The sequence below is a fragment of the Lycorma delicatula genome, chromosome 12 (assembly GCF_047948215.1).
Source record: "Lycorma delicatula isolate Av1 chromosome 12, ASM4794821v1, whole genome shotgun sequence".
In the NCBI taxonomy this organism is placed as follows: domain Eukaryota; kingdom Metazoa; phylum Arthropoda; class Insecta; order Hemiptera; family Fulgoridae; genus Lycorma; species Lycorma delicatula.
Window position 1 is genome coordinate 30,918,114 of NC_134466.1, and position 25,643 is coordinate 30,943,756.

The following is a 25,643-nucleotide window of genomic DNA, read 5'->3' on the forward strand; positions in this document are numbered from 1 at the left end:
ACCTTGCATTATTTGGCTCAAATTTAGTAGCAATTGATTAAATTGAGTTTTGTTTCCAACTAAAGTTTTTGTGTGTAAGAGTTTGATGCTAATATACACAAAAAACCTGGAATAATTTCTTTTTAATTTTTTTCTTTTTAAAATATTGCAAATTTTTTTGGAATAGTATAATTAGGTTGTAATTTTTTACACTGTCTTTTTTTGTAGTATAAGTGGTTTAAAATAATTATTTTACTTATTTTTTTAATTGTTATTTTATGAAGAATTTCTGATTAACTATTTAAATCTTAAATTTCTTTCATTGGAGTCAGATTTAATTAAAAAGTATAATAAAAAGCACGCTTTTACTCAGATACACAAAGAAACTTTTTTATTTGTATGTTTTACTCAGATACACAAAGAAACTTTTTTTTATATAATCAGAAAAATATGAAGAATTTATTGTTGAAAATAAAAGATATTAAAAGTAATTGGAGGAAATAAAGCTTTCTAGAAATAAAGTAGTAATTTTCAGTATAAAAAAACTGCAATTACTGTTCTCAACCCAAGAGAGTGAAGAAAACTTTTCCTGTCATATGTCCAAATTGAATGTAGAAATGTTAGTCTCTGTAACTTGCATACATTTTATAAGCAATTACCACAGAAAAAAGTATGTAAATGTTGCAATATTTTCATCAAAGATTTTTATGTATTACAATTCTTTTAAATTAATTTAATATTATTCTTTCAATCGCCAATTTATCCTGTCCAATACAGTAAACTATTCAGTCAGAGGCAGTTCTTCTGGTAGTAGTGTTCTGCTGTCTTCCCTTCCCCTTTCCGTATGCTTTATTCCTTCTTTCTTGAATGAGTGTCTCTGGAGCTAGTTCAGCCACCCTGTTTCTGTCATACTGACACCTAGTATCCAGCAGGGCAGTTGCTTCTCTACTGAAGCTCGTTGAGTTCGCAATGGTTTCTATTTCTGAAGAAATCTAAAGATTATTTCATCAAATTTCTAGTTCAAACTAGAAGTCAAACTAATGGTTCAGTAATTGCCTGCCCAATATTTACTTCTCATGTCACTGGATACTGCATTAATAACCTTTTAATTTAAATTCTTAGAGGTTGGGTGTAATTATTATATTTGATGCTTATTCTAAGAAGAAAATGCTTCTTCATGCATGTATTTATTTTATTTACATTAATGAGATCATTCTATATGTCTTATCAATAAATGATTTAGAAGCGCTAGAAAAAATACTTGTCTATTCCTTTTTTCTTTATAAAATTATTTTATATGTTTTCTATTCAAATGTGATTGCATAGTAACACCATATATTTTAGAATGATGATATATTTAAACATTTATCTAATCTCCCATCTCATATTGATGTTGACTGTTGAAATACAGAACTACACTCCTGTTCCAAGAGAATAAACCTTAATGCTTATTTCTATTATTGTTCATGCAGTATCAGTTAATATTAACTAGAAAGGTGGCCTTTTTACATTAAAATTTTAGGCTAGCGTAGCGCGGAGCCCACGCACAATTGGGATTATAAAAAATGTTTTTTTAATACATATAGCTCTAAAGAATAAACTCCTGAAAAAAATTTACATAATTCTAAAAATACATTTGTATTCATTATGCTATATCCCTCAAAAATCTAACTTCCAAAAAAGAAATTTGTCATCTGGAGGCTCGGCCATTAATAATGTTATTTCTTAGTCTTTATTTTATGTTTTCGTATTTATTTTCTGGCTTTTTTTAATTGTAAAATCTAGTTATATGTGTGAAACCAGCAAATATTGTAAATAATGCTATAACTTAGCCCATTAATCTTGTTATAAGCTCCAGTCTGTAGTTACTAGATCAAGCTGCATACAATGATTTTCGTAATATTTTATTGATAGCATTTCTAATTTTTTTTTAATAATGATTTGTTTAAGGTGGATAAAGCTTAAAAACAAAAATAAAAATACTAAAGTGATACATGATTATTACTTGATAAATCAGTAAAAATATTATTTATATACTAAATTTTTGGATGAACCGAAAAATATTTAATTCAAAATGAATATGGTAGAAGCCTAAGTGAATAGTTATAAATTTTGACTTACTTTTTTCCCTTTTGTTTGTAAATTTTCAGACAACAGCAGCAAGCAAAATTAGAACAGGCAGCTGTAAAGGAGCAAAAAGAACAAGTGAATACAACCACCAGCAGTACACAGCCACTAACACAGACACAGCCACAACAAACAACTCCAGGTAGAAGTGCAGATAGTGGTCGGCCAAGAAGAGGCAGCCAAGGCTCATGGTATTCCAGAACAACTCGCACACAGGTGTGATAATTAAATTTTTGTTTTTAAATTTGGAATTAAAAATTTAATTTCTAGTAAATAAACTATGTTATTATTTCTCCAAATAGGTTTAATAGTTTAATAGGTTTACTTTGCAAAACCATAAGCAAAATTACATTTTATTTTTTGATCAGTTCTTGTAAACATTAAATAGTGTTTTAATGGTTATTTAATGTATTTGAATTTATTATGAGTTTCAATGTACAGTCAAGTAGTAATTTATTTATTCATAATGCATATTATAATTACGTATTTATTTCTCAATCACTACATTGTACATAATATAAAATATCTTCCCCTTTTCAAAAATGTATATTCTAAACTGTAAAATAACAGTAAAACTAAGAAATTACTTTGTGTAAAGCATTCATTATACAGTTCCTACATATGTGTTTGATTTATCCATATCAGATTAAACATAAAAGCTTTTCTATGGTAGACAAGTTAGCAGCAGTGTTGTTGAATTTTCAGCTCTTGAACTGAAATTAAAAAAAAAATCTTTTCCCTAGTGGTAAATTTGAAAGTTACTGTTAACCTTTGGAACTTATAAAAGAGGATCTAATATGATTTGTTAATTAGATAAATTGTATATTTTTTAAATTATTCTATTACCTTCCCCGGGCTCCCTGGTGGGGAGCTGTGTGCCCTCCAGTTCCTTTTCACTTTATATATATTTTAATTAAGTGTTGAAAATTAAAAATGGTTAACATGCAAATTAAATCTATTTATTCACAGAAGCAGGAGGAGGGTTTGGCTTGAAGGACATTTTATTAAATTTTTTCTATTGCTACTTAATAACAGGAAAGTGAAACTATCCCATCCCTTGTTTGGTTGTAAAAAAAGGTTGAATAGCATCAATGCCCTCTACAATTGATTTTAGGTATAGGAGATTTTAAGCAAAAAGTAGCCATACAAAGATTTGCACCCTAAATTTTTTTTCTCATTTTTAGAATTATGAGATTTTAGGATGTTGAATAATTGAAAAAAAAAAAACAAAAAACAGTGGTTACTCAAGTATTGATCCATAGAATATTTTCCTGTATAATAAAAAGAGGATTCTAATATTTTAATTTCATATAGAGTGAAAATCCTGCTGCAAGGAATAAGAAAGAAGCACAATCATGACACATTCACATATAACTTTCTATCAATTCAACACAGTATTAGGGAAATGGTTAGGAATTTTACTTAATATAGTGTAAAGGGAAGTAAAGTACTTATCCAAAAATTACATGTTACTATAATTTGATGTAAACCTGATCTACCTATGTAAGAAACATCCATTTAAAAAAAAAAAAATATATAAAACTGAAGTTTAGATATTGCTTAATAGTGACAGGAATTATATTAAAACAGAGAAACATTTGGAGAAAGTTCTGAACTTTATCAGTTCTTAACAAAATATATTTCTCAAAACTCTTGAAATTTTTTAATCAGGTTTTACATTTTCATTATAATCATTGAACATAATAGAAATAAAAGAATGAATTTTAAAAATTACTTGTATCTTAGTAGAATTATTTTTTAATTCTGAAGAAGAAAATTATAATTCATCTGATTGCATTTTGCTACGTATAGTTCTTATTTTTGCTTGTCACACAGTTTCAGGGAGGTTTAATACATATGATTAACATATACTACACCAAAAGTTTTATAACTTCTGTTTTCCATTAAATCTACATGTAAGTTTTATCAAATTACTAATTAATAAGATGTTTCTATCTTGAATTTAAAATTAGTAATTTTTAATCTTTTTAAAATTTCTATTGTACTCATCTGTTGAAGTAGTATAATAATAAAAAGTGTTCTGCCCAAAGGCAGGTTTTCACATGGCCGCCCTCCACTCTGCTTGATTCTGTGCCATCCATTTCATTTTATAGTAAATTTCTTCCCTTTTTATATTGTCTATCATTTTCATTCGTCTCCGACCTCTTGCTTTCCTCCCAGTTACAAATCCTTCCAATGCCGTCACCAACAGGCAGTCACGTCTCAGCCAGTGTCTCCCCACCAACTGCATTTTTTTCTTTTTATAATTTCAATAATCACCCTCTCTTCTACTCTATGAAGCACATCCTCATTCTGAACTCTTTCCGTCTAGCTGATCTTTTCCATCCTCCAAACCCACATTTCAAAGGCCTCCAATCTTCTCTCCTCTCCTTTCCTAATAGTCCATGACTCTGCCCCATAAAGGGCCACACTCCACACAAAACATATTGCAAGTTTTTCCATAGTCGCAGATCTAGTTTGCTACATAGCACTCCTCATTTTGCTGAATGCTTCCTTTGCTCTAGCAATTCATATTTTAACTTCCTGATCACATTTCATATCTTCCTTAATGATGCATCCCAGGTACTTGAAAGATGCCACTTGCTCAACTTTATTTCCCCCAATCCTAATCGTTGTCCTTTTGGTTGATTTGTTAATTATCATGCTTCTTGTCATCTTTGTATTTATCTTCATCCCATACTCCTTGCAGGTTTGATTTATTCTCCTCAACATTTCATTCATCATGTACTCACTCTATGGGTGTTAATTATTACTAACACCCATAGAACTACACACAGGCCTGCAAGAGACTGATGGCGTAATGAGCAATAAATGTATATGCAATCCCTCATCAACATTCCAAAGAACAATAACACAAGAGTGATATCACCATGAGATGTGACTACAATAAATTCTAACATTATATATATTACAATACAGTCCTTACCATGCAATGTGACCTTTCTCGGGTTAAGCTTATTATGGAGAAACAGGAGAGGCATCATTTTCAGATCATTGAGGGGAGCATGCTTTATATCTGAAGTACCTGGTTTAAAATAAGTTCTATGAGGCCAATCTTTCTTAATGAAACATTTTTGTGTTGTCTGACATGTCCCATAGGCATAAAAACAACAATACTTTGTAAAACTCCCTTGAAGTTCAACCTGTCACTTTTAAATCTCCACAAATATCACTGGTACTGTTAATATTTAACTTGATTTAGTATGGGAGCCAAGTTATCTTAGTTTTCTTTCATTGTCACTAAATGATGTGAAGGAGTAGATGGCTTTTCATTTCCATTGTGAAACAAGACTGCTTTTAGGCTGTATTTAGATGAATTTACAAAAATACACAACTCTGAAGGTATATGTTCCATATTAAGTTTATTCAATAAACCATCAATATCATAAGACGCAAAGCGATCATTCTACTTTATAAAGATTTGAAAATGTTATATTCCATTTTCGGTAGTGAAGTGCTTTTGTTTTTATCTAAAGGTTCCACTGTTGAAGTCTGGAATTCAAGAAGTTCAGAATTTGTTTTGACAAACCCAGTTCACGTACCAAATCATTTAATTTGTTTTGAGTTATTAAATAAGGCTCACTGGTAGTTGGTAAAATGTAGGGTCACTACTAGTCTCAGGAAGTTGTGGATCCTGATGAAGAATAAGAATTATCAGGAAACATAACATTATTAAGTTGAAAGGTGCAGTCAACACTGACAATTCCTGGCTGTGAGGATGAACCTTAGTGCTGAAGACTAATTTGGATACCCAATTTTACCCTTTTGCTTTTTTAAATGCCCCTTTGTTTTAGTAATACAGAAGTAACAATCACGTACATGGCCAGAAGGTTCTTTCCACACTATAGGAATAGCACTCTCCATAGAATCTTTCCTGTGATGCATCAGTTGCATTAGATTTACATGACAACGTACACAGCAAACATGAGGTGCCCAAAGTTTATCTCCAATTTGCATTTAAAATGTAAAAGTAGGCTTTTTTGACTTCGTGAGATCTAATGTGTGACATTAAAGTAAATCTTCCACATGTATAATAAAACTTAACAGCTAGATTTTTGCAACATCGATGACTAGAACTTGCCATTTTTGTAAAATATAACAAAATCACTAAAATACACTGGACTGTACGCAAGACAGTATCAAACTAAAACTTTAAAGAAACAGAATCTTTAAAAACTTTGTTGGAATGCAGTGGGAATACACCGTAAAGCCAGGTATCAACAATTCCAGATATTCAAAATAGGTTGACAGGTACTTGGAAATAGGATGTGGTAGGACATTTCAGTATATAAATATTTTAATAACTAATAAGATGAAGTACAAAAGAGAGTGTTGTCATAACTGTTACAAAAAACAGTCAACCAGTGTTATTCACCTATATTACAAAGGACGTATAATATTGTAGTGTTCTCTAAAACATAAGAAAATGCTATTGTAAATTAGTTGAATCAGTCAAGAAGGCGGCCCATACAGTACAAAAAGTCTGGAAAGCGTTAAGGATAATTTTTAAAGAGTAGTAATTGCCTGTGAACTTAAGTTTTATAGCATTACTGTGTAGCTGTCATTACTTATTACAGTGTACAGTGTTGTTTTTTACACTTTGGTTGTATTAACAATAAAACTTTTCTCGTCATATAGAGTTTCTAATTTAAACTTTTAAATTAATTGCTTTTATTGGTTTTAGGATACCAGTGATTCAAGTTGTGTATCGTTAAGCCGTAACTCATTAGAATCGCCAAATCATCATCAGCCAGTAATATCTGGTATGACTTTATCAACATCAACCTCTACACCACAGTTGAAAAAGAAACCTTTAACTGATAGTTCCAATCATCACCAACTACAGCCACCTCAGTCTCAACACCAAATACATCAACAGCCTCATATTAAAGAAAAACCTCAAACACATTCTTCTAGTGGTGTTAGTGTTCAGCGGAGTGCATCAAATGCCTCTACACATCATCTGCCTACTAAACAGAAAAGTTTTGATGTCGATATTAGTAAGTGAAAATCACTTTTTTAATTTAAGTTACTTAATTTCTTTTACTTTTACTCTCCACCATTATCGTCAAATGCTTAAAATTATGTCGACTTAACTTATAATATGGTGGAGACATTCATAATGACAGCACGATAGGTCGACATAATTTTAAACATTTGACGACCACTGTTATTATATTACGTTACATAGACAAATTTACATGATGAAGAAGTTTTAGTTTTATTAAGATTATAACACATTTTTTAAGTTCCTAATGATAAAATTTTATCTTAAAAGCGCTTGAACGAATATATAAAAAAATTGTTGGTAACTGGAATTTTTAATTATTAATTATATAATCATACCAACAGGCCATGTTTGATAAAATTATTATATTTGTTTATTAGGTTTTCTCAGACTGTTTATTAGGTTATCAGATTTTCTCTTTTTTTTTATTTGCTACTTTTCAGGTTACTGCCTGTTTTGTACTGTAGGTTAGGTTAATCCTTAAGGTTTTATTATGTATTCTTAAAAATGGCAATAACTTTTAACTAATATTCTCACAATCTTCATATATTTTAAACATTGATACTTGATAAGATGGTAAATGCAAAGAGGAAGTTACTTTTGGGTTAATTATTAATAGAAAAGGATTCAGTTTTCTTTCCTTTCATTTTCTTTTCTTTTATTTCTTCCTTGTATGAATGTTATGGGAATTAGACAACTGTTATTGCCCTGGTTCCACACAGGTAGACCCAATTGCAGATTTCCTATTTCCCAAGCATTCTATTTCCTGTTTGGAGATCATACAGACATCCTAATTAGCAACTGAAGTGATGAATCAGTCTTCCTATTCCTTAAAAAATATCATATAATCTTAAATGTTTTATTTATTTTAAAGAAAATTTGTTGATGCTTGTATAAACAGTTCCTTAACAGATGACCAAATGTTTAGTAATTGCTTTAAATAAAATTTTTTTATCCATGTTTATTGAAACATTTTTTTACTTCAATAAATTAAATTTTTTTAAATTAAAAATGTATTAAGTTTTTATATTCATGGGAAAGGCTTGACTGCCTCACTAATCCCTCTATTTAAAAAAAAAAATTTAACTTAGAAACTTTAAACTCAGTGTGAATGATATCTACATTTTATGAAAGTTCATCTCAACTTTTCCCTTTATACCAGTTGTAAAAGGAAACACAGTTCCCTTTTTAAGGAAACTCACCTCCCTTTTTAACCAGTCTCATGTCTGAGAAAGAGTTAAAGATAGATGTTGTAGTTCCTATTTATTTTATGATAGAGAATAAGATTCATTTCTTCAATTAACTATTAACAGTATCTGTTAAAGTAAATTAGGGGTTTTCTTTTAACTGCACCAGCTGAATATTTTAGATTATTAGTCATTTTCATATTTTTAACAATTGCATTTCTGATATTTAGACTTGACATCTCAGAATATCTGTATTATGTTGAGTAGAAACTAATAATTCTGCAAAATGTGAACTATGAAATAAGTATTTCAGAATTTATTTAAAGGGCCTTTTCTTTAGGGAAAGTACAAGGGACGTGTAATAATTAATGAGACAAATTGACGTAAAGAAAAAACTGTTCATTTAATGACAATGAAATTTTTTAGGGTCAAGTTGGCAACCTTAGGAACACATTTAATCAGTTGTTTGACTATAATTAATCTAAACATATCCTCTTTTGTTGATTTCAGAATGTCAGCTCTGCTTGAAATGTGTATGCCGGAAGAGCAATGTTCAGTGATACGATTTTTGCTATCAGAAAGTGTGAAACCAGCAAAAATTTGTTCAAGAATGATGAAACAGTATGGTGAAAAATGTTAAAACCGCAGTAACGTGTGTAAGTGGGTGGATCAGTTTAATTCAGACAGAACAAGTGTGACTGATATCCATCCCTCTGGAAGACTGTTGAAGTTTTGATTACTGCACTGCAAAATCGCATAAACAATCTTATATTTTATTTGCAAAGACAGGAGAGTCATTTCCCAAATTGCTAGTTTGTGTAAAGTGTTGGAACCCCGCATTCAGTCATTCATGACATGCTGAATTATTGCAAAATGTGTTCAAGATGGGTTCCAAGACAGTTGACTCAAGCCCGTAAAGACACCCAGATTCGCATTTGTTCTGAGCTTAAAGAACAGTTTGAAGCGAAGGTAATGACTATGACTTTCTAGATTGTATAACAACTTGTGTAAATGTGAATACACAGTTTTGAGCTTGAATCCAGATGGCAGTCTTGATTGGAAACATCCAGATTTGCCCCCAAAAAAAATCTAAAACTCATGTATCAGCTGATAACGTAATGTTGATGGTTGTCTGGGATTTGCAAGGCCCAATTTTTAGTGATTATTTAGAAGAATGTACTGCGTGAACAGTGAGTACTATTCTAACATGCTCCAACAGAAAGTGAGACCCGCAATCAGGTGAAAACATCAGGGTGCTCTCTCTAAAAGTGTGATTGTCTTGCATGACAATGTGCACTTCAACATCGCTCAGAGAACAGAAAAAATGCTTGAAAAGTTGGCTTGGGAGGTGTTACCACTTCCTCCTTACAGCTCAGACCTCGCCCCCATCTGATTTTCATTTCTTCGATTCACTCAAAGACTTTTTATCCAGCAAGAAGTTCGACGATAACGAAGCAGTAAACAAAGTGATACATGAATGGTTCAGACAGCAAGGAAAGACTTCTATGTTGTGGGAATCAGAAAGCTCACAGAATGGTGAGACAAGTGTATAAATGTGTTTGAGACTATGTTGAAAAGTAGTGTAAGTTTCATTGTCACTGAATAAATTTGTTTTTCTCTACATCAGTTTGTCTCGTTAATTATTGAACATTCCTTGTAAGTAAAAATTATTTTTATTTTAATTTTGGCTAAAAAGGGATTGTTAAGGTTTATACTTCAGTATTTGTCTGCAAAGATTGTGTACTTCAGCTAGTACCAAATTTCAGTTATATTTTCTGAAACTGCCAGCATTGTATAGTCAAAAAATGCAGTAGTAAACAAATTAATGTCACACTTAAGCATTGAAGTTTTATATCATTTTATTAGATTTTATAATTCTTTTGCAGACATTACAGCATGCATTAGGTACCATATTTTTGTTATGGTTATTCATTTTCATTGATTAGTTTAACTTAGTTATGTATTAACTGGATTTAATTATACTTACAGGTGTTGGAGGTGGTTATAGCCTAGGTCATGAAAATCGTAGTAGTGGAGGTACTGGTACAACTGGTCGTTCACCGCGCCCACTTATCCCATCGTCTTTATCAAATAACCAGTTATCAATATCACGTAGTCATAGTTTTGCTCAACGTCAAACACCACCTATTAGTTCATCTGTTGAACAAACCCCAACAGTAAGTAATTAATTTTTAATATTAATCACAGTGAGAATTAATTATTTCATTTGACAATCATGAACTTTTTAAATGTAATCTTTTAATAAGTTTTATTTTTTAAATATGTTGAAATCTGTTATCACTAAAATGTTTTTTCTTTTTTGGAGGTGGAGAGGGATTACTTGTTTGTGTGAGCTTACTTCCAAATTAAAAATAAAGAAAATTTAATTTGAAAAGCTCATTGTAGAATCAATATAAAATAAAAGCTCAATCACAAAACAATTCAAATTAAGGGGGGGAACAACGAAAAAATGTACTAGGGCTATGTAGTCTGATCACATGTAAATTATTAAAATTAAAAATATAATTAACATTAACAATGCGAAAAATAATTTTTTAACATAAATTGAACATATTAAGCATATCAAAATTATTTTGAATCATATATATATATATATAGTCATAGAAAACACATTTCCACACTACTCGTCTGTCATATTTAAAAAAAATATAAAATAAAGTAATTAACATTAACAATACAAGAAAATAATTTTTTTTAAACATATTATTTATATCAGAATTATATGGAATCATATATTTTTGAATCATATATATGGAATCATAGAAAACACATTTCCACACTACTCGTCTTGTCATATTTAAAAAAAATATAAAATAAAGTAATTAACATTAACAATACAAGAAAATAATTTTTTTTAATATTAGTTAAACATATTATTTATATCAGAATTACATGGAATCATATATATGGAATCATAGAAAACACATTTCCACACTATTAGTCTGTCATATTTAAAAAAGTATATAAAATAACATAATTAACGTTAACAATACAAGAAAATAATTTTTTTTAACATTAGTAAACATATTATTTACATCAGAATTATATGGAATCATATATTTTGAATCATATCATTAATTTTTTTCTTCATATACATAAGGATACTTTCCTGCACATATAAAAATAATGATGACCTCACATCGAATACACCTATTTACCCAGTCTCACTGTCCTGTCTCATCAAACCAAGAACACATCACCACTTCCGTGCGAGCCAACTCAAAACACGTCTCCACTCCATGACTGCTAAATTCACACCAGCCCCGAAACAAAGAATGTCAGTCAAAGAATGCCCATTCGTATTTATGCACGTACACACTTTTTTCTGAGAATGTATATGCTCACACCAGCCCACGATGACATCACCGTCTGGCTATCCAGACCATGTCATACATCAAAAAACAAAGTTATATAATACAATTTCTTATCAAACTAATTACGTTTATTTAACTATTAAAATAATATAATACTATTGCCTATTTTCTGTTTTTAATATCAGCTAAGCCAAATGAATATTAACTACTTTTTAAAATATTGAAACTTTTTTCTTTATGACAGAATATATTTTGTTCGTAACCAACAAAATTTAGAGTGGTTACATTTGATGCCACTGTACTTTGCCAATTCTTAATCTCAATATACTCCTTACATCCTACAACCTCAGGTATCTTTCAAATATTATAATTTTTATTTGCTTTTCCTGGTTTCATTTACATTTTTTAGAAACAAATTCATTTTCCCTGGCTGCTTTAATTTCTGGCCAGCAACCCTTATCTTTATTTTATCAAGATCCTGGTTCTTAGTTCTATCTTCGCCAGTTGTCTTAAAACATCTTTGTTTCATATTTTATCAATCCCCACCTAATTTTGCAACTCTTTACTATATATAACATTCTTATCTCAAAAACCTCTGTTTTAATTTTCTGGTTTTTATATTATCCATGTTTCATAGGCATAAAGCAGTGTACTTCATACAATTGTTTTAACGAATTTCTATCTGTAAATGTCCATTTGTTACCAGCAGATTTCTTTTCTAAATTTTCTGGCTTATCTAAGTCTGTTTGTAATATCTTTATTTTGTTCATCCTTTATAATTTTGCTCTATAAATAAATTCCTGTGACTTCTGTTATAACTGGTATCTCTTGCTTTAATATATAACCCCCAACTTTCTTCCTTTGTGTTGCTTTTCATTTTATTTTACTTTTGTTTACTTTAAAGTTGAGCTTTCTTCAACAAAGAATACATATTATTTATTATTATCTCTAACTCATTCCAAGTTTCAGGCACATTGCAAAATCATTAACAAATCTTGTATCGGTTTTTTGTCCCTGTATTGTTATTTAATTTTTGTTTCAGTTCTTGTACTAATTTTTTTTCATATAAGAATTAAATTGTTTCTTTTACTTCCGCTTGCATTTTCTCATTTTGTTTTCTTATTTAATTATATCTATTTCATCTGTACTTATAATCTTATCATCATGTATTTTAATCTGTTTACAGTTCTATTCTACTTTTTTTTTCTTTAAATGAAGTTACCATGTATGTAAAATTGTTAAATGTGTATTTTTCCTGTTTTCTTTGTGAGATAAAATGTATTTCTGTTTAATATAGTTTCTTCCTTAGTTTCTATCTTCTTTAAATTATTTTAGTTAATTGGGAAGCATGAGATTTTAAACTTATAATGAAATTATTTTTCTTGTATCTTTTCTTGATGTAATAAAAGATATTTTAATTTACATCAAAGAAAACTTCCCCAGTTTCATAAATGTTGTATACTGATGTGTAAAACTTATTTAATTAAATCTTGCTTCTTCCAGCGTGCAGAGAAATTTAGATGGAATATAGTCAATTCCTACTGTTTCTGATTTTGTTTAAATGTTTAAGACCTCAGATTCAGATCTTAGTAAAGTATTGCAAATAAATATTTTATTTTAGTTAAATAATATCTGGCTATATACAGTTTAATTACATATATCCATATAATCTATTCTGCATATTAATATTTTCTTTTATAAAGTATGGATCTTCCTTCAAATTCAAGAAGTTTTGTTTCTTTTCTTTTATACGTTTACTTAGTGTTTAACTGTTAAAACAATGACTTTTGTTGCTGGACTTATCTGCATTATATATTCTCAAGTTGTAACAATTTCTTGTAACTAATTTATAAATATCTTTTGTATTTAATAAATCCCACAGTATAAGGTTTATTTTCTTTCTTTTGAATAGTCTTTATTAAAGTTTTAAATCCTATAACAGATAGGAGTTTTTTCATCACATTAAATAATATAAATACAGCATTCTGTACTTCTTGGATGAAGTTTTATTGGGATTAAATATATTGTACTATTACAGTAATGGTAAAATACAGTAGTACTATAATGGCTACAATAATAGTATTTTTATTTTAATTTATATTTATGCTATAGCTTCCTGTGGCATCTACGCTTTCATTGGATCAAGAAGAGGAAGATTCAATGCACGAAAAATATTTTGTACCAGGTGCACATTTAACACCTGGAAGAAGATCTATTGAATCTACTCCCCAAGCAAGAAGAAAACATCATCACCATCATCATCGTTGCCCTAAATTAAGTCCTGATTACGCTAATCTTGCCAGTAGTGTACCACCTCCACGGCATTCAAGATCGTCTTCATCTAATTCATCTACTCTTGCACCAACTGGCAGAAGAAGAGATCCACCTAATCCTAATACAAATAGGTATTTTTGATTTTTATTATTATTTTTTTATTAATATTTTCTTAGTGAAAATTTCTGTACGTGAAAATAATATTTATCAAAAAATTTATTTATAAAAATAAGATAAGCCTTATTGAAAAGAATATACGTAGAATTTAAAACCAGATGGTCATCTCGGTATTTTATAAATTAAAAAAATATGTCTATATCTATATATATATATATATATATATATATATATATATGTAAAACTTAAAAAAAAATATTCGTAAATATTAATTGATAAATAAATTTAAGAAAAAATATAGAAATTATTCAATTGAGATTGCCTAAAACAATAAAACAGTATTTCATGTTTTTTTTTTATTAAATAGTTTGTTTTATTTTTATTTATAAAAACTTGTAAAATATAGAATGTAGATTCAATATTATACTAATATTTAAAATAATAAATATTTAAATGACAACTGTTTTATATTTAATTAAATATAAACATTTAATACTTTATTTTCTTTGTATTGTTTTATTAGTATTGTAGTATATTTTTAATTAATATGCATTATTATTTTTAATTCTCATATTACATTTATTAATTTTTTTTATTGATCAATATTTTTAAGTCATTTTTCAATCTTAATTTTCAGGAAAAACATTTTGGTAGAAAATTTTCAGTATTGGGTTAATTGTGCTGTTGGTACATTGGACATTGCTCAGTAATAAACCAAGAAATCAGTTGTATTGGGCTATGATTAAACATGCTTCGTCATTTTGTTTGATTTATTGGAATCAGTAGTTGCGAGAAACTTAATAGTTCTTTCGGTAGAGGAACGTATTTTTCTTGTTGAACATGTATTTCCTGAAGGTGACAGGTATACTAATTTAGTGAAGCACAAGTTTTCTGAAAAGTTCTGATATATTTCTGTTTCTCACCACAAATCTGTTCAAACATCTATCAAACATTTTGAGGAACTGGCTCTGTTGAAGACTCTGATCGAAGTGAAAGACCACCGAAACTAAACAAACAGAAGCTGCTTGATATTTCGGATGCTGTGGCTGAAAGTTAATCAAAGTCAATGTGTAAGTTAGCATAGCAGCAAGATATTGGACTTGCTACTGCATATAAAGCTATAAGAAAAAAACTGAAACTTTTACCCCCAAAGTACAAAGTAATGTGTGTTCAAGAACAGAAACCTACATACAGTTCATGCCAAAAGAGTAAATTATTATCAATTATTTAAACATTTTATAATAAAAATTTTGTAGGTATCCTTGACATTAGTTTTTTTACAGATGAAGTATGGTTTCATCTGGAAGGGTGGTATTGAGAATGAATCATTTCGAGGGGTTTGTGGCCTGCATGATCACATGATCTGACTCCCCCTGATTACTTTCTATAGGGGGCAGTGAAACAAGCAGTGTATGGCAACAGACCACACAAAATTGACAAACTAAAAACAGCAATAATGGCATAGACATTCTAGTACATCAGCTGGTTAAAATGCTTGAAAGCAAATTGAATTGTGAGCAGTTTGTATTGATATTGCAGGAGGTCATTTTCAACACCTTTTATAAACTAAATCAGTTATTGTAATATTCGTTACTATAAAATAATGAAATAAAAATACAAAGTATAATTAAAAATGTTTCATCATTACACTTCCATAATTCCAGTGCACAGCAACTGTATTACATGAGGTTATGTTCAAAAAGTAAGGGACAATGAGTTAGAAAAGTGATTAGCACCACTGATTTGTTTGCACATGCACAGTAGCTTTAAGTGATCTGTTGGGCATGTAACCACCACATTGCCATCAGTTTGTTGTTTGTCTTTGTGAGACAGTTAGTTAAAATGATTGCAGTAATAACAAATTCTGCTATTTGTGAAGTTTGATCAGTTATTAAATCTCTAAGCGCAAGAGAAGTGCAAGAGACATAATGCTGCTGAAATTCACCATCAATTCTGTGAAATTTATGGGCCTATTGCAATGAGTGAAGGAAAAGTGAGACAATGGTGTCATGAGTTTAAGGAAGGCCATTAAAATCTTCATGACTAACAGAGAAGTGACAAGCCTAGTGTCCAGACCAATGATCTCATTGAATGTGGGATTGTAAAAGTAAGAGAAAATCATGGCTTTAGAGTCAGCAATCTATCTCTAGAATTTCCAGAAGTTTCAAAGACAACATTGTTAAGAGTTGTGACTGACATTCTAGGCTATCTTAAACTGTGTGCATGATGGGTGCTGAAAATGTTGACAAGTGCTCACAAATATCACAGAGTGTTATCTGCACATGTTTTCTCAACCACAACCACGAGGGAGACAAATTTCTTCTTATCATCACTGGTGATGAATCTGGATTTCATATGTCAATGCTTAGATGAAACAACATTCCATGCAGTGGCTGTCATTCTGATTCACCTGAACTGAAAAAATTCAAATAAGCCCAGTTGCAAAGGGAAGTCATGACAACTCTATTCTGGGACGAAAAGGGTGCTTTTGATTGATTTCATGGAACCTGGAACATCCATCACATCACATCACAAGTCTATTGTGAAACAGTTTCTAAATTTCGTCGTGCCATTCAAAACTGACAATGGGGAATGCTGAGATCAAGAATTGTTCTTCACGATGTTGCATGTACACACACACGATGTTGATTCAAAACTTTGATGGGAGATTTTTTTATCATTCCCTTACAGTCCTGATATCGCGTCTGGTGACTACCATCTTTTCCTACACCTCAAAAACTGGCTTACGTCTCAACAATTCAAGAAAAGTGAGGAGTTGAAATTCTTGGTGCATGAATGGCTACAATCCTAGGCAGTGGAATTTTATGCAGTGGGTTTGAGGAAGCTTGTTTCATGATATCAAAAATGTTTGGAACAAATTGGGTAGTCATCTATCCAACATTTTTCATTAATTAGGTACTTTTATTAATAGCAATAGAAAATGCTAATTATTGAAGGTAGTTTTATTATTATGTAATAAGTCCCCCATCATGAATACAGAAATGAAAATAACTACCAAACAAATACCCAGTTGTATTGAATCCAATTGTAAATTGGTCTCGCATATAGATTGACCCTCCATTTTATAGAAGAAAATGTAGGAAAAAGCCTGGGCCTGTATTTGGGTACATATGGTATATCATTTTTTTTTCCCCAGTAAACTAATTCGTCAGAAAATGTTTGATGATAATTGTTTAATAATTTAAATGGCACTGTTCCAAATTATGATGTTATAAAGACAGCGAAAGCCTGTGGTGATAAAATCATAATTGCTAATAATTTTAATGGTGGTTTGAAACAATCAGTTACGTATGATCTAGGTAACAAATATATATAATTTTATTTTTGGTGCCTGTTAGAATATGAATAAAATTTTATTTTCATATTTTTATGTGAAAATTTAAAAAAAATTAAATGCTAAATGTAAAGTAGACTAGTGATACAGTGTAACCCCATCATCATTGTTTAGCCCTAGGTTTGCTTATATCTTTAAGTTATATCTGAGGTTTGCACTTTAATTTGTGTTCTATTTATTTGGAAGTGCTTTTACTTTCTTTGGAAATGTTTGTAGTTATTCAGTGTTGAATGTTAAAATTTGCCACTTTAATGTTGTTTTCTATACAAATTTTTCTTTTTATTTTTAAAAGTTTAGGTTTTGAATCAAATTATTCTGGATCTTTCTTTGAGTTTGTAGATTGAATCATTAATTTACTATAATATCAGGATATGTTTATAAAATTTGAATCAGTTGGTGTATGAATGATCTTATGCTAAAATTTTGGCCAAATCTTTTGGTAGCCGCAATTAGAAAATAAAGTGTTTAATCTATGTTTGCAAGAATTTTTAAATTACACTGTGAGTATAGTGTTAAAGTTAATTCATACTCTGTATGTAATATAATATGTTCGTGACTACTGAGATATTTCTGGTATTCTCTTAGAACAATATTTTTATGCATTTTCTGAATGAATTTTTACTTTCTTTTTTTTTTTTAATATCTGTATAGTTGCTGGCAACAGGTGTAGCTATAAGGAAAACTATAATGAGCAATCAAAATTTTAAGTCGCTGGGTTTTTTCAAATTATGATATTTTATGATCCTTTTCTAATTAGAAAACACAAGAATTCCTCGGAAAACTGAATGAGTTTGTTGTGTGTATGTGCATACATATAAAAGTTATCCATATTTTGATAAATATCTCTGGAGACTGTCTGAACATTAATTTTTGAAATTAGGCCAAATATTTCTGAATGTGGACCATTAATGGCATTGGATTTTGAATATAACCAGACAAGGAGATGGGTGCTTAATACCATTTTAAAATTTCAATTTTTTTTGTTGGCCATAGGAACTTGAAATTTTGTGTAGTGATATTTGTGCGAGTTATTTAAAGTTAAAATTTTAAGTCGGTTGTACTTGGGGATGGAAATATAGCTTATGTTTTTTTAATTTTTGATTTGTATTTCCAAAATTTGTTGACTAAAACTCATGAAGTTTGGAAAAAGTATTCATCTACAGAAGTTCTAACCTCTGTAAAAGTTTGTGCCACAACCTGATGAAGGCGTACCTAAAATAAATTTAATTTAATAAATCAAACTAACTAACGCACACTTAATTAGATCAAAGTATTTCTATGCATGAGATCTTAATCTTATTAAGTTGTAGAATCCTATAGACAAGTGTAAGGTGGTATCCAGTTTCATTAATGTTCTTCTAATATCATAAAGCTATAGTTATATTAAAGCTATACTTTTAATTTAAAAATTTTCTTGAAAGTGAATCATATTAATTTACAGCAGATTATTAATTTTAAGGATTCTGGAGCTCTTTGAAATAAAAATCTGTAAACAGTGAATCTGGGAAAATAATGCTTCTTTTTTTTTTAGAATATAACATGCTTTAATCTCATTCAAATTAATCTTTGTTACCAATAAGTCTTCCGATTTCTCTCAGTGCAATTTAATATTAATCCATATATGCCCAGAAATATGTAGGGTTGTAAAATGTGATGAAACTTTCAATATTACTTGAGTAGGGTTCTATTAGCAGAAAATGTTATTTTTTAGAAATTTCCTTGTACATGCCCCAAATTAACCCATGTTATGAAAATACAACAATGGGCACATAAAATATAATTTTATCATGTATTATCGTTATATTTTTAGAGTAATATATGAAGAGAAGAGGTTGAGACTTAAAATGTTTAATGAATAAATAAGATTATTTTTAATTTTTAATAATTTGTTTGTTTTTATGCATTAACAGACAAGACAATGGAAATTAAAATTATGTTACCTAGTTATTACAATATGGGGATGCTTTTGCACACAACTAGGAGAAAATACAACTAAAAATATACATACATAACTAAATAAAAGTCATACACTGTTTACGTAACAAAATTAATTATTTTCATGAAACTATGTAAAACATTTATTATGTTTTGTTACATCACATTTCTATTTGCGATTTGCAAAAAACACATAGTGATCTCGTCTGTTGAATAATATGTATGTGCTTTTTGTTGTTAAATTGTACATCTTTGAATACCTTACTGGGAATAGGTGTAACTAGCCTTCCAGGTCTAGATCTTGGCTGGCCATATTTTTCAAGAAGAGACAAATAAATAATTCTTTGAAACTGCAGAAGTCACTGCTCTCTCCCCCTGTTACTTCATTGGAATGGTTATAGATAAAAAATGCATTTTGAACTGCTATATCAATGCCCCAAACAAACAATGGCCACCACCATTTTTTAGAACAAATGTTGCTTTGATAACATTCAATTTTCTGATCCATTCGGCTGGTTCCTCCCACATTACGATACGGAAGGAACCAACCATTGTTACCATTTTATTACTTATTATGATAAGTCATAACAATGTCAGGCTAAGAGATTGTAACTTTCTTTTTTATTTACTTGTTTGAAGTAAAGGAAGTATTCTGATGACGAAAAATTTCGGTTTCCAGATTTCAACGGAAGTATCCATTTTGACCATCCCTGAATTCATTTTGTCTAGTTTTGGTGTGATGTCTGTACGTACATATCTCGCATAACTCAAAAACGATTAGCCATAGGATGTTGAAATTTTGGATTTAGGACAATTTTTGAAAAGAGGAGGAGTACCTTTTGACCTGTTGTGTTGGTTCAGTTGGCACACAAGCAATAGTGACCACTGAATTGTCATTCCATCAGTATACAATGAATTGTTTACTCGATAGGCAAGAGACCACTTCATATGTTCCATGCATAATTTTTTTCATCACTAAAACATCAGTGAGAAGACAGTTTTCAGTTCTGTTTGTTTTGGGAGCTCCAGTCAGTCCAGTATTTAACTAATAAATTTATCGATGACAGAAAATGACAAAAAATAATTTTCAGCAAAAATATGTTGTGGAATTGTGTTTATGATCTTTGTCTTGAAGAGCATCCACAAACAGAAGGAATACCTTCTAAGCCTAAACTTTTCTTTGTATCTATTAGATGGGCCCTTAGCTCTCTGGTACACATCAAAATTTATAAGATAACTTAATCTGAGATTGTGGCACCAGATTTTGTAGCCAAATCTAATTTGCTTACCTCTTACAAACTGCTTTAGTCCATGCCCACATCAATGCTTGATTGATTCCTTTTTCCAAATTCCAAATGTAAAAAGAAATCTCACACTTTATTGAGGTAGGGTCTAATTTTTGACAATCTGTCATTTCTTCAAGCTGACTGTTATCATTTAAATGTATGAATCTCATCTTCGAATCTGTTCCTTCTAATATCCTTAAAAATAGCCTCATTTCTAGTATCTGCACTTTCTTTCCACTGCATTCGCGGTTGAGGAACTGGAACATATCCACTTAAAATGATTACTCCCAGAAAAACCTTCAGTTCCTGAGGGGAAAATGTGAAGTTATTTTTGGCCTTTTGAACTAAATATGTTACAGTTTGTTTTACTATTTGAAGCATCAAATCATTATTAAAAAATAATTCAAATCAATGTAAAGGTGTCAGTGGTCTATCTATAGGATGTGGTTGATAAATTCATTTTCATTTAAAAAATTATTGTATTGCTAAGTCTCTCTCTTTACCCGCTTATGGTTTGACCTTTTATATTTTGATTTTTTTTTACAATGGGATCATATGTATTATCAATTATCGAAGTTGTAACAAAATCAGAAGGTTGAGTGTTCAGCTCCAATTTGATCGTCTTCATTGCCTTTAAGCACCAACACTGCCTCTGAAATAAGCTGATGGCTGTTTATATTACATACTGTTGCTCCATTACCCTCTGCAGCACTGTCTTCTTTAACATCAGGAGGAGAGAAAAATATTTTTCACTTTCTGAACTTTGAAGTTCTTCAGAATCATCATCTTTAAGACTTCAAGTACTTGAAGAATCTCATCCAAATTTAGAACTCTAGAAAAAAGATTACAGTAAATATATATAAATTTACTACTTTATTTATGGCTTTTACTTGTTTATTTCAGTAAAAATTTGATGTGTTATATAAAATCAGTCCTAGTTCTGATGAATTTTCTTATATATATTTTCCCATTGATGCAAAAATACAACATCAAGTTAATGCTCATAGAAAAATATTAATTACTGTAAAATTGATAAAAATAACTTTCAAATACAATTTATACATTTATAAAAAGAAAGCAAATAAAATAAATTATGTTTTATAATAGAATACTTAACGTTTACTATATGTATGTGCAGCTGTTTTCTAGGTCTATAACAATAATGTTACGTGACTTAATAAATTTTGTCATCAGTGAGAGGACAGTATCTAATAGATAGCAGCACTATCCAAGGAACACATAATAGACAGTCGAATTAAAGCTGTTTTAGTACTGCATTAGAAATATGTTTAGAACTCAAAACTTTTATTTGCAAAAATGCAACTAAGGGATGTGTGGGTTAATACAGATATTAATTGTTAAGCATTATCCTTATGAATTTATCTCTAACATTATATTATATAAAATGTAAAGTAGATTTTATTAATTATAAGCAATAATGAAGAATCAATTTTTCAAACTTAGATTAGTAATAATGAAACAGTATTAACTACTGTAATATGAGGTAGTAATACTTTTATTATTAACACTGCAACTTATATATGTGGAAAAGTATTTATTTATTTTTTGTGAACTTCTAACAATGCATTAGAAGTAATATATACACATAATCAAAGAGTAGGCTATCCTCTAGTTTTTTCAGTTATGTTTAAGTTTCTTTCTTCCATTGGAGTTCTGACATTTAGTTCTTTGTGAATTGTAAAATCTTCATTGTTTACTTTGTTCTCTCCTGTGGTTCAACTCTTAATCTTCTATCATGTTTATTAATCAGTCCTTTCGCAGATCTCTTATTTTTTCTAAAGAGAACCTCATTGAATGCTGTTAAGAAATAAACTTAATATATATTTGTTTAATGATTATTGAATTATTTTAAATAAGCTGTACTGAATAATTCATTTAATGTGATTTATTTTATTTTCTGTTAATTTATAGCAGGGACATCGGTATTTCAAGTAGCGATAATGATGAAGATGATATCAGTTCTAGTGTGTCTTATAGTCCTCCAGTTCCACAACAGATTGATAATATATCTACAGATTCTGGTTAGTGCTTTTGAATTTACTTCTTTTTTTTTTTTAATATTAATAAATACTTCTTTTTAAAGCCGAAGTAATGTTCCTCAGTCACCCTGTCAGAATGAGTAAAGGAACAGGTTAATTTAAGCAAATCTTTTGATTTCTTCTACAATAGGAAAACAGAAATAAAGTGAATTGAAGAAGTAAAAAAATGTTAAAATATAACAGAAAAAGGTATTATAAAGTAGAGGCATCTTTAAAACCAAAAATATGTTGTTGGAGGGTGTTAAAGAAAAAAAGACCAGAAAAGAAGATTTAAAAATAAAATGGTAGGAAGAATGCAAATAACATGTGGAGAGAATGAAGAGGAACTGGGAAGGAAGAAAATAGAAATCAAGGAGGATAGAACATGGTCCTAAAGTGCCAAAATTAAAACTGAAAAAATATATATACTCTTATTTATTTGCTTAATTAACACACTTTTTTTAACTAACCTTTTTTATGTAAAAGTTAGGTGAATATGCAAGGAAATGATTTTATATAGGTTTTATAATGAAGCTTAAATGTGATAATGAGAAAATTTTTTTAATATATTTTTTTAAATTCAGTTGCACGAGTTATTAATTTTTTTTTTTAAATTAAGAGAAATGTTAACAGATAAGGGATTGCGAGCTTACTACCAATGAAAAAAGCAAAAAAATTTTAATTTGAAAAGCTCAAGTGAATCAATTATACAATATAAAATAAAAGCTTAATAACTAAATAATTCAAATTAAAGCGGGAATAACGAAATAGTGTACTTTGGTTATGTAGTCTGACACACAAGTATATTATTAAAAATAAAAAAATAATTAACATTAACAATACAAAAAATAATTTTTTTAACATTAATTAAACATATCAAAATTATATGGAATCATATATTTTGAATCATATATATGTAATCATAGAAAACACATTTCCACACTACTTGTTTGTCGTATATTAAAAAAAATCTATCTTATTAATCTTTTTCTTTAAAATAATGAAAATAATGATGAAAAATCATATAAAAATAATGATGACCTCGCATTGAATATACCTATTTACCCAGTCTCACTGTCCTGTCATATCGAACAAAGAACATATCACCACTTCCGTGCGTTCTAACTTAAACACGTCCTTTCTCCATGACTGCTAAATTCACACCACACCTGAAACAAAAAAAAATGTTAGACTGACTTCCCCCACCAGACACCCGTTCGTATCTATCCACGCACACACTTTTTTCTGAGAATGTATATGCACTCACCAGCCGACGATGACATCACCGTCTGGCTATCCAGACCATGTCAGACTTCAAAAAACAAAGTTATGTAATACAATTTCTTATCAAACTAATTACGTTTATTTAACTATTAAAATAATATAATACTATCTTGATATCTTTTTATGCATTTTTTCTGCTGACTTCATATTCAGAAATTAGTTAATGAAAAAACTGTAAGAATATATAAAAAAAGCTTGTTGCTCGTTCTAAAGAATTTTCATTTCCAAAAAAAAAGCATGTTACTAAATTATAATTGAAGAAAGTTCTTTGTTTCCTTCCTTTTCTTTTTATACCTCTGATATGACTATAGCCATTACAAACCACCGTGTGATACTATTGGATATCTGTTCATGTAAATATTTACAGATATTTCTTAATTTCAACTTGTTTTAAATTTACTGCAGCCTAACTTTCTTAATGAATATATTTCAATTTTTTAAATAAATATTCTTTTCTTTTTGTCAAGTTTAATTTTATTTGAAATTTATAATCGCTATATTTTTTTTTTAGTACAGTATTATTTATTATATTTTTTGAATAGTTGAAATCTTTAAATTTTAAATGTTTTTATTTTAAATTTACAGTTCTATCAAAAAGAGGGATTAATCATCATCAACCAACTCATGGGCATATGTATAACCATCAGGATGAACGTGAACGTGATAAAGGAGACCGTGAGAGAGATCGAGACAGAGACAGAGATAGGGATAGAACTGATAGAGATCGTACAAATGTTACAGGAATATGCCAACAACGTAGTAGTAATAAATTAATGACCGCTAATTCACCGATATATTCTAATCAACCCGCTACCACTTCACCTTCTGTGTTCATACATGATACTGAAATGCATTCACATTTGTTACCTTTACAGCAATATATATTAGAACAAGCAAAATTATCAGGTATTTTTGACAAGTTAATTACTTTTATTTTATTAACATGTTAGTTTTTGTTCCTTGCCTTCTTTGATGCATGATAAGTATCGTTAGGAAAATATTAGTCTAAAATTTAATGAAGGTTTGATTCAGTTTTAAGAATAATTTTTCTGATCTCTGTTGAACATGATGAAATCATGTTCCCATTTGTATGGAGTGGTTAAAATGTACTTTCTAAAAATCTGAAAATATGCTTCCATAAAACATTTTCAAGACAGTGATCAAGTCTCTTCCTCAGCAGTATTATAGTTTGCACTGTTAACAGCATAATTTTAAAACGGTTAGACGACCCATTCAGTATGTGGTCAATATAATACAATACATTTGACTGTGTAGTAGTGGTTTTTTCTAAATTTAATATACTTTAAAATTTTGTATAGTTGATTTCATAATTATTTCCTCTGAATAAAAGTTTGCATAACCTTTTATGCTTTAACATGCAAGTCCCCCCTGTACGAGGTAATTTGCAAAGGTTGATTCTGATGAGTCTATTTGCAGATGAAGGTATATCTGGTTTGAATTTAAAAAATAAATAAATAAAATGAAATAAACTTAAAAATAATATAAAAATATGTGCTTTTTAAACTTGTTATAAAGTCTGCATTTTTCAAGTCTGTGCTGAATTATCAGTTAAGTTGAAAATTATTTTTGATTTGTTGCCGATTTCAAAAAGTCAAAACTTAAAAAAAATTGAAAAAGTTTTACATTTTAGTCTTTTAGTATCAAATTAGTTTTTTTAATTTTACTTTAATATGTG

At 29.4% G+C, this 25,643-nt stretch overlaps 1 protein-coding gene across 3 annotated transcripts in view; it reads left to right on the forward strand.

Annotated features, from left to right (window-relative positions):
- RhoGAP93B (MyTH4 and RhoGAP_KIAA1688 domain-containing protein RhoGAP93B) overlaps window positions 1-25,643 on the forward strand; it is a 92,725-nt gene that overhangs the window by 21,221 nt on the left and 45,861 nt on the right. For all 3 annotated transcript variants that reach the window (XM_075380180.1, XM_075380181.1, XM_075380179.1), the window contains exons 6-11: window positions 2,130-2,322; window positions 6,812-7,127; window positions 10,312-10,499; window positions 13,770-14,062; window positions 22,557-22,666; window positions 24,533-24,853. In XM_075380180.1, coding sequence (XP_075236295.1) covers window positions 2,130-2,322; window positions 6,812-7,127; window positions 10,312-10,499; window positions 13,770-14,062; window positions 22,557-22,666; window positions 24,533-24,853 — 1,421 coding nt within the window. The remainder of the gene's footprint in view (window positions 1-2,129; window positions 2,323-6,811; window positions 7,128-10,311; window positions 10,500-13,769; window positions 14,063-22,556; window positions 22,667-24,532; window positions 24,854-25,643) is intronic.